This window comes from Varanus komodoensis, unplaced genomic scaffold, assembly GCF_004798865.1.
Source record: "Varanus komodoensis strain SLA01 unplaced genomic scaffold, ASM479886v1 scaffold156, whole genome shotgun sequence".
Taxonomy (NCBI): domain Eukaryota; kingdom Metazoa; phylum Chordata; class Lepidosauria; order Squamata; family Varanidae; genus Varanus; species Varanus komodoensis.
The window spans coordinates 232,978-243,024 of NW_025335457.1; the positions used below are offsets into that span (position 1 = coordinate 232,978).

The 10,047-nt window shown below is 64.2% G+C and overlaps 1 protein-coding gene across 1 annotated transcript; it reads left to right on the plus strand.

Moving 5' to 3' along the window:
* Positions 1-399: 399 nt before the first annotated feature.
* RPS18 (ribosomal protein S18) lies at positions 400-4,271 on the plus strand. Its single transcript, XM_044425492.1, has 6 exons — positions 400-486; positions 1,915-2,013; positions 3,068-3,154; positions 3,676-3,777; positions 3,972-4,063; positions 4,196-4,271. Exons 1-6 carry the CDS (start codon positions 400-402, stop codon positions 4,269-4,271), a joined length of 543 nt encoding a protein of 180 aa, XP_044281427.1.
* The last annotated feature ends 5,776 nt before the right edge of the window (positions 4,272-10,047 follow it).

A 10,047-nucleotide genomic window follows, 5' to 3' on the forward strand; every position in this document is an offset into this window, starting at 1 on the left:
CGGGGCGGGGGGGCCCGGGGCGGGGGCCGTTCGCGCGGGGGGGCCTGTGCGGCGGCGCGGCCTCCCCGGGTGAGCTTCTGCCCCGGCCGCGCCTCTGCGCCAGGAGGAATTGCGCGCCGTGCAGCCCGAGGAGCCGCGGGGGCCGCCGGTGCTGCGGAGCCTGGGGGGTTCTGGGCCCTGGCGTGGCTGCTGGTCTGCACGACGACCCTGCGAGGTGGGCCGATGCGGGGACGCCGCCCACCCCTGGGCCTCGTTCGCTGGGCGAATCGCCGTGGACGAGGCCGCTTAGGCGCGGCGAATCTGGCCCGGTCCCTTCAGGAGTGCCCGGGCCGCATAGCCCGCTCAGGCAGGGGCGCCTGCCCGGGCCGCGCTCAGCGGGGCAGCTCCCCCTAAGTGAGGATGATGGGGATTGTGGGCCCATCGGACTGGGACTTTGGGCCCACCTCCTCGGAGCCGCTTGAGCTGCACCCGAGGCTTGTTTCTCAGGCAGCTCCCGCGGGGCGGCGTCGCTTCTGAGTTCTCGAGCCGTTCTGTAGTCACTTATCGGTGCCTTTTTATCCCGCTCTTGTGCGCTTGCGAAGTGCCGCTAGCCCCGTTTTGCCGAGTAGGGAAGCTGAGGTGATGGGGTTCGGGTGGCCCGCAGAAAGCCCACGCGTGGCCGGCACAGTGCGGGGGGAAAGGGGGAACAGGTCACTGGGCAAATTAGTGGCACTGAGCAGGGGGGAGAGAGGGGATGGGAGACTGGTAGAGTTGGAAGCTCCTCTCTGGACTGATAGGCGTCTCATGAAACTAAAATGATGACATAAGCAGATTTTCTGGACTTAATTTGTCCTGAGTAGTTTTAATTACTTTGGAAGCGAGAACTGCTCGGATGGCTTCAGCCAAAACCTGAGATGTGCAATCTATTAACTAAGGCAGTGAAAGCAGCTAATTAGGATAATGGGATAGCGGGGTTGGATGGAGCCGAGAAGGCCATGGGGTCCAACCTCCTGCTGTTGCAAGGCACCAGTTTACGGCATCCCACTCGGATGCTCGGGACGATGCTGTCCGGCGGAAGACTCGGGATAGAGCAGGCTTCCTCTTCGAGGTGCGTCCTCCGTCCCCCACGGCTGAGGTCCACTCGGAAGCCTCCGCGGGACGTTACAGACTGGAGTCAGGGCCGCTGGGGGTGTTTGCTGAAGCAAGCCAGCCCAGCAGGAGGAGAGAAAGCCTTTGGACGGTCTGCTTAGCAGAGAGGAGGGCTTCCTGGTACCCCTCGGCCTCGTCAGGGTTAGGGCCAGGCTTCGCTGCTCTACGCCCCAGTAGCTTTTCCCAGGCACTGCCTGTCTTGCCGTGCCAGCCACCCTGCCGGTGCTCAGAGATGGCACCCGGGTGGTTCTTCCGACGGCGGTGGTTGCGTGGGGTGCCTGGCCTTCCCCCGTGGGGTGCCTTGAGTAAAGCACAGGGCAGCCCGGAGGTGGCTGCAGAGCCCGCTGCCACTCACCCTGCGTTCTGGCATCCTGCTTTGGCTGGAACGGAGGCAGCCTCTCCGGCCTTTTCAACGGAAAGTGCAGCTCACTGTACAGCCAGGGTTGAAACACGGCCTGGTTCACTGCCACGCGGGTGGACAAATGAAGCGTCTCTTTTCTCTGAGCCGTGCCTAGAGTGGCAGCGTTGCTGGGAAGCCTTCAGCCCGGCAGCAGAGTGAGCTGCCCAGGGGCTGCACGCTCCCCTAAGCTACGGCCGTGCGCGGCGCTTACAGGGCCTTCTTCGCACCAGCGCCGCCCCAGGCGTGGGGACTTGCCCCGTGGAGCCCCGGGCCGCGTTGATCGAGCTGGAAGGAGCTGTGCTGCCCACCTTTCCCTGTTCCTCGTCAAACCAGCAGGCCTTTGAACGACTTCAGCCTAACCCTGTGTCTTCTCTCTCTCCCCCAAGTCTCTCGTCATTCCAGAGAAATTCCAGCACATCTTGCGAGTGCTCAACACCAACATAGACGGGCGACGGAAGATCGCCTTTGCCATCACCGCCATCAAGGTCTGTGAGAGGACGGGACGGGGCTGTTGGTGTAGGGGGGCCGAACTCATCTGGTGTGGTGGATGAGCCACGGCCTCCTTTGGTTCTTGTCGCGTGCCAGGTTATAGGAAGGGCAATGCCTAGGAGCGTCCACAGCTGCGTCCACGCGCCTCGCGGGTTTTTGTAGCTCAGTTGCCGCGGCTGTGTTGCAAAGGTGGCCCGGGCAGCATATTTGACAGCAAGCAAGCCCCCCGGAGCTTGGCGGGACGTGACCCAGCGGCCCCGGCTCACCCCCCGGCAGCACGGCACAGCCCTGCAGCTCGCCCAGCATGCCGGGGGTTTTCCCCACTTGTTTACCTCGGCCTGGCTGGGCTGCTGAGCCAGCACTCGCAGCATTTACATCTGCGTTGGTGGCAGTGATGTGGGTTTTCCAGAAAGAGCCGAATTCGGGTCATTTGCATCGGAAACTGCTTGGCTCTGCATCGGAGAACGTTCTGGTGCTCTGGAGAATGATTTCATCTGGGGCGTTTGCTTTTCATATATTTGGTGAACGCCAAGGCTCCTAAGCGGCACCCAACATTAATATTTTCGTCCTGGTACATCCCACGGACTTGACTGAAAACATCCAAAGAGTAAACAGGGAGCTGAGCCTCGTCTTCCAGCTATTCGTCTGGCTCAGCAGGCTCGCCTCAACTCCTGCCCAGTGGTGCAGTCCAGCCCCTCTCGATCTTTTTGCACCACGTATTTTGCTCTAAGACTTCCATATATCCGTGACATATGCATTTGCCCAGGGGCTGGCACTGGATAGTCGCCTGAGCCACGTGATTGTAGTTTTGTAACTGCTGCGTTTGCCTAATCCTGTATTGGAAGTTGGCCTCTGTTCAGTGGTAAGCCTGAACTTGCATGACGGGGAGAAATCTGTAAAAATTATAGATTTGTACAAGCCGGCCTCCCGTTGCAGCTCTGTGGGGCTCCCAGGTTGAGCCTGGGACCCGCGATGCTGCCGCCCCTGCCAGGGGTCTCCCCGCAAGAGGCCGCGCCCCCCAACCTGTCCCCGCTCTCCTCCTCCCTGCAGGGGGTGGGCAGGCGTTACGCCCACGTGGTGCTGAGGAAGGCCGACATTGACCTGACCAAGAGGGCCGGTGAACTCACGGAAGACGAGGTGAGCGCGGGGGGCTTCGCCGCCTGCCTTTTGGTGGGCTCCGGGGGCGGTCGGGGCCCCTCTTGGGAAGGTGGGCAGATAGTCCTGCAGAGGGCTTGTGCGAGCCTGTCCCTGGAGCCCTGGGGGGCTGGGCCGAGGCACGGGCCTGCGTGGGCGAGCCCGTCTCGGAAGCGGCCTCGTGGGAGCAGGAGCAGCTGCCCCGGCGTGTGCCAGAGCACCTTCGGCCCAGCCCCCGAGGGCTCTCTGGGGGACAGCCGTGGCCAGGGGCCGGGCCCGGGTGCAGCCAAGCTGCCCTCCCTCATCGGACCCGGGCGGGCGGGCGTGCGTCTGGCTGCAGTGCACGCTCGGCTTGCGCCCCCCTCGGCCGCCGGGGGCCCTCGCACCCCACCGTGCTGCTTCACCCGCCGGAGCCCGCTCGTCTCCCTTTCTGGGCTGGTGTCCCCGCCCGACCTTCCCTTGTGATTGGAGGAGGGTGGGAAATGCCCCGGGGGCACTCAGGGGCTCTTCCCCGCCCCCCGCAGGTGGAGCGCGTCATCACCATCATGCAGAACCCCCGGCAGTACAAGATCCCCGACTGGTTCCTCAACAGGCAGAAGGATGTCAAGGACGGGAAGTACAGCCAGGTGAGGAGACCCCGCACGGGTGCCGGGGTCCCGAGCGAGGCGCTGGACCTGCGGCATCGGCGTCCCCTCTGACCTCGCCGAGATCTGGCCCTTGCTTGCGCCCGGGGCCCAGCGCCTTTGTCCGGAAAGGGGGTGGCCTCCCGCTGGGGGAGACGCCTTCCCAAGCGGACGCTTCCTCCTCTCCCTCCCTGCAGGTCTTGGCCAACGGGCTGGACAACAAGCTCCGGGAGGACCTGGAGCGCCTGAAGAAGATCCGAGCCCATCGGGGCCTGCGCCACTTCTGGGGGTGAGTGTGGGCGAGGCTGGGGAGGGGCGGGGGGCTGCAGGCCGGGCAGGCAAGGCGGAGAGCCCCGTGGGAGGGTGCGCTGGGGGGGGCTGCTCCCCTGCTCATCCGCCACACTCTGCGCTTCCCTCACAGCCTGCGTGTCCGTGGCCAGCACACCAAGACGACCGGCCGCCGTGGCAGAACCGTGGGCGTCTCGAAGAAGAAGTAAATCTTTTGTGTGTGAATAAAATGCCGTTCTGTTGTCCAGTCCTGGCTTTATTCTTGCTTATTCCGTTTACATGCTGCCGGTTTCCCGCAGCCATCCTCGGGGGGCTCACGGGGGCTCCATTTATCCTCACAACAACCCTGTGAGGTTGGCGGGGCTGCGAGTCCGCGGCTGCCCCACAGTCGCCCAGCGAGCGGCACGGCCTCGTAGGGGCTAGGCCCTGGCCCTCCCGAGTCCAGCCCCTTGGCGCCCGGAGCCTCGGCCAGCCTCCGGCGGGGACTTGCCTGTCGTGTGCTGCAGGGGCCTTTTGGGGGTGCACGGGCGCTGGGGTGCAAAACCTTGGAGGGTGGCGGGTGGGGCACAGCCGGCATGCTGCGAAGGAACTGCGGAGAGCTCCCAAGGGAGGCATGCAAAAACGGCGCCTGTTGCCGCAAGAAGCGTTTGCCGTCGTACGTGCCCCGATGAGACCGGAGTCGCTGGTGGCGGCGACCGGCCGGGAACGAGACCTTGGGGTGCGAGGAAGGCCCGGCCTTGGCGCTCGTGCAAAGTGCAGCTCCGCTGGCCTCCCTCGGGTGGGTGGCCGTTCCTTCCTTCCTTCATGCGCCACCTTTCCATCAAGAAAGGCGAGTTGCAATTTTAAAATGGGCTACAGCAATCAATACACTGAGAAGAGTCAAAGCTGGACCGTAAGGAAGGCTGAGCGCCGAAGAACTAAGGCCTTCGAATTGTGCTCCTGCGAGTCCCTCGGACCGCAAGGCGATCAAACCGGTCAGTCCTGGAGGAGATCAACCCCGACTGCTCTCTAGAAGGCCAGATCCTGAAGATGGACCTCAAATACTTCGGCCACCTGATGAGAAGGAAGGGCTCCCTGGAGAAGAGCCTGATGCCGGGAACGATTGGGGGCAAAAGAAGAAGGGGATGAGATGCCTGGACGGGGTCCCTGGGGAGGCGGGTGTGGGATTGGGTGGCCTCCGGGGGATGGAGGAGGACAGAAGGCCTGGAGGAATGTGGTCCATGGGGTCGCGATGGGTCGGGCACGACCTCGCAACTAGCAACAAAAATGCAACCTTCACGTCTGCGCTGAAGGGCCCTGAGCTGGCAGAGGCTGCTCAAGGGATCATAGACCCGCAGAATCCTAGCAGAGCCGGAAGGGGCCCGGAAGGCCATCCAGTCCACCCCGCTGCTGCTGCAGGACACCCAGTGGCACCTTCCCACTCAGAGGGCTGCCCGGGTTCGTTTTAATGCCAGCAGCGTGGGAGAGCCCCCACCTCTCCCGGCAGCTGGCCCCACTGTTGTGTTGCTCTGACCGTGAGGAAGCTTTTTCCGATGTCCGGCCTGAATCTGGGTTGCCGCACCTTGAATTGGTTGGTTAGTTAGTTATTTAGAAAATTTCTAGGCCGCCCCATTCGCCGAAGCCTCGGGGTGGCTTACAAATAAATCAATTTGTAAGAGCCTGATGCTGGGAACGATTGAGGGCATGAGGAGAAGGGGAGGGCAGAGGAGGAGGGGGCTGGAGGGGGACCCTGGGGAGGCGGGTGTGGGGTTGGGTGGCCTCCGGGATGGCAGAGGACAGGAAGGCCTGGAGGAGTGTGGTCCATGGGGTGGCCATGGGGCGGCCCGGAGTTCCCAAGACCCCGGAGGGAGCCCACAAAGATAGGAAAAAATTGAACGGGACTGCAGCACCTTCGGGAAGGGAAGGGCCACAGCGCAGCTTTGCTTGAGGAAAACGGAAGGGCAGGCAGGGGCCGATGGGGTGGCCAAATCGGCCGCCACCTGGACGGTGTGCTTTGGGAAGACCAGTCATCCCAGTCCAGCTGCCACTGGGGCTTTGCCCCTTCCCCTCTGGCTGCCGCTCACAGGTGGGGCCACCGTGGGAGCCGAGCAGACGCCCCGCTTGTGCGCTGCTGCCTGTGGTGCGGGGGCCAGCAAGCCTTCCCCAGCGCCGCGGCCGGGGCTGCTGGGGGGGCCCCATCCCAGCCGGCCTCGCTGCCCTTCGCTCTCGCCGGCAGCCGGGGCCCTGCCGCCCGCCGAGGATTTTCCGCTTCAAAAGACCTTGGAGTAGCCCGCCCGGCCCCGGACCTGGTGTCCACTAGCTGTCCGGACTGGGTTGGATGGGATCGGAGTCTGGCGGGCCCAGACTGGGGCGGCTGAAGGAAACCCGCGGCTCCGCCTGTCCCTCGAGGGAGCACCTCTGTGTGCCGTGCGGTGTGATTTCCCGCCTCGGTCTCGCTGGGCCGAGCGTCCTGGGCGAGGCGGCTCCTTGCCCTCCTTCGGCCAGCTCCGTGCGGCTGCGGGCAGCTCCCCCCATGGCAGGAATCCGCTCCGCGTGGCCGGCCGAGGCAGGAGTATGGGATTTAGCGCTGCCCTGGGGAACACGGGCAGCCGGCAGCCGCATCCCAGGCTGCACACGGCACGCGTTGGGAAAAGCCATCCGTCGGTGGCTCTGGGGTTCACAGCGGGGGTGCAGCAGCCCTGGCAGGGGAGTCGGAGACGGAGACGGTCCGTATTGTGCTCTTTCCTTCCCCGGCCCAGAGGCAGAGCGCTGGGGAGAGTGTGCCGGGCAGTCCCGAATGCGGAGGGAGCGCAGCCAGCGCCACGGGCGGCGTCCCTTTCGACCGGCTGGAGGATCATCTCTCCTGTGGCCAGAACACCCTCCTTGTCCCAGCTTCCCACCACTCGTTCCCGGGTGGGGGGGTGGGGGGCCCCTTTGACCATTGATGGGGAGGTCCCAGCATGCCAAGACCCACTGCCCAGCGGAGTAGCCAACCCTCCTGATGGGTTGGGCTGCCATGTCCCCTCATCTCCAGACAGTGCGATCATGGGGCCGCTGCTAGAGCTGTCGGGAGCTGCAGCTTTATTTATTTATTTATGTATTTATGTATTTATGTATTTATGTATTTATTTATTTATTTATTAAAACATTTCTATGCCGCCCCTTGCCGAAGCCTCGGGGCGGCTCACAACACAAAATAAAATGCAATAAAATACAAAAATAACAATATAAAATAAATAACAATATAAAAGAAGTCGCCCTGGCCAGATAAATAAGCAAATATTGTTAACAATTAAAATGCCGCTTGAATAAAATGGTCTTTGCCTGGCGCCGAAAAACAAATAACGACGGCGCCAGGCGGACCTCTCTGGGGAGCGCGTTCCATAACTTAGGTGCCACCGCTGAGAAAGCCCTCCTCCGAGTACCTACCCTCCTAATTTCCTTCACGGAGGGTTCCCGGAGAAGGGCCTCTCCCACAGATCTCAAGGGGCGGCCGGGCGTATATGGACATAAGCGCTCCTTCAGGTAACCAGGACCCAAGCCGTTTAGGGCTTTATAGGTCATCACCAACACCTTGAATTGGGCCCGGACTTCAATGGGGAGCCAGTGAAGCTGACGGAGGACTGGAGTCATGTGAACATGATAACGCCCCGTCCCCGTCAGCAGCCTGGCAGCTCTATTTTGAACCAATTGAAGTATCCGGACCGTCTTCAAGGGTAGCCCCACGTACAGTGCGTTACAGAAGTCAAGGCGGGAAGTCACCAGCGCGTCGCCAGGCAGTCGTACTCCAGGTAGGGGCGCAGCTGATGGATAAGCCGAAGCTGAAGGAAGGCGCTCCTCACCACCGCTGTCACCTGAGCTTCCAGTGAAAGCTCCGGGTCGAGGAGCACTCCCAGGCTGCGAACCTTGTCCCTAGGAGGGAGTGCAACCCCATTCAGGACAAGGTTCAGTTCACCCTCTCTGAAGCCCGATCCGCCAACCAACAGGACAGGTTGGGACAGGCTGCGGTAAACAGTCAGAAGCCGATATATATTTACATAAGGACGCCGAGGGTGTGGAACGGGCTTCCCCGGGAGGTGGCTGAGGCCCCACCGGTGCGGGTGTTCAAGGACAGGCTGGACATGCACATGGTGGGCACGTCGTGAGCGGAGCCGGCTGGAGCCGGGGGTCAGACTAGATGGCCCAGAGACCCCTTCTGACTCGCGCTGTTTCTCTGTTTCTACACTGAAGCCCCAGGCCCGAAGCGTGCCACTAAAATCAGTCCTGATGCCTCCCGCCTGCAGCCTTCGTGCAAAGCGGCCCGTGTGGCCTGCGCCACTAAGACCCGAAACTGCGCTGTGTGCTCCGAGCTGACTTTGCCATCCGGATCCGGGCTCACCGAGCGGAGCCCCTCTGCACCCCTTTGCCGCATGCACTGTGGCTCAGCCGAATCCACCCCAGGTTTTCCGGTTTGCCCCGCCGGGGGCCCGCCTCCCCCTGGATCCAGCTCCGGGTTCTGCGCATCGCTCAAGCCAGATCCGCTGTGCCCCAGCTCAGCCGTTGGCCCAGTTCGCGGTTGACCCAGTTTGCTCCGCTTCCTGTTCTGTTCATGGGCAAGCCCTGAGGTTTGAACACGCGGCTGCCCAATCCACTTCTGCCCAGCGCTGGTTCCGGGTTTTCCACCCGCCGCTTTGCCCCGTCCTCAATGGCCGGCCGCGACTCCGCTTCCAGCTCTTCCCGCAGCATTCCCGCATAGCTCCAGTTCCATGGTTTGGGATTTGGGGCTGGCTCTGGCATGGGCTTGCTCCTCGCGGCTCCCGCTCCGTGGAATCCAGGCCCAGACTTTGGGCTGTCACCCTCTGTCCCCAGTTTCCTGGCTCGGCTCCCGGCTTGCTTGGCTCCCGGCTCCCATCCCGCGTGTTCCTGGCTCTGTTCCCGGCTCACTCCACATCCGGACTTTGCATCCTGCCCATTGCTTTGGCACCCGCCTGGGCGGCTGCCCGGGGAGGGCTGGGCGCCCCGAGCGAGCCAGCGAGCGAGCGGGAGAGGCGCTCCCCGGGTCCCGGCACTGCGGCCGGCCTCTTCGGCGCTCCCATCGGCCCCATGCGCCCCCTCCGAGCATCCAGGTGAGACTCCGTGGGACCAGGCGAGGCGGGAGGGGGGCACGCCGAGGGCGTTTTGCATGGCCCTGCAGCGGTCCTGGGGCAGCGCCCTCTCTTATTTTTTGCAATCTCCCCAGATAACGTGCGGTGGGAGGGAATACAAATGTAATATATCAAATGCAGCAGCGGGGTCGTGGGGGGGTTTAGGTGGAGAGTTTCTGGGATGAGCAAAGCAAGCTCATCGCGGGAGGGGGGGCAGTTCTGGAGATGGGTGGAAAGTAGGCACGGGGTAGCTTTGGGGGATCTGCAAGGGCGGGGCGCTTTGGGGACCCCCCGGCACGAGGAGGACGCTGCGCACGGGGCCGGGTGGCCGTCGCGAGGCGCGTCCTCGCTCGGCCTTGGGGCGGCATCGGGAGGGCCCCGGGCCGGGCCGGGCCGGGCCGGGCTGGGCGAGAGAAACCCGGACGCTTCTCTCCCGGCGGCTGCAGGGCGTAGGAGGCTCGGGGCCGGATGCTGACCCGCTCCCTGCGACACCTGCTGGACGGGGGCGGCGACGCAGGGGTGACGCTCAGCGCCTTCCGCAGCCGCGGGTCCCCCCCGGAGGGCGACCCCCCACCTGCTGAACAGGTGAGCAGCGACGGCCCGCGGGGGCGAGGGGGGCGGCCGATCCGCGCAGCCGCCTGTCGCGCGTCCGCACGTGCTTCCCGCGGCCGGGGCGCGCCGGTGTGCGCGCCCCGTGGCCCGCGGATCTGCGCCCCGGGAGGCGCTGGCCGCCGGGCGACGAGGGGCGGCGGGGGCTCCTTCCAGCCGCGGCGGCGCCTGTTGGCCGACTGCGCGGCCGCGTCGTCGGGGCGGCAGCCGGGGGACGAGCGCTGTCGGCCGGGCCGGGGGCTCGGGACGGGCGCAGCGCCCGGGGTCCGCCGGC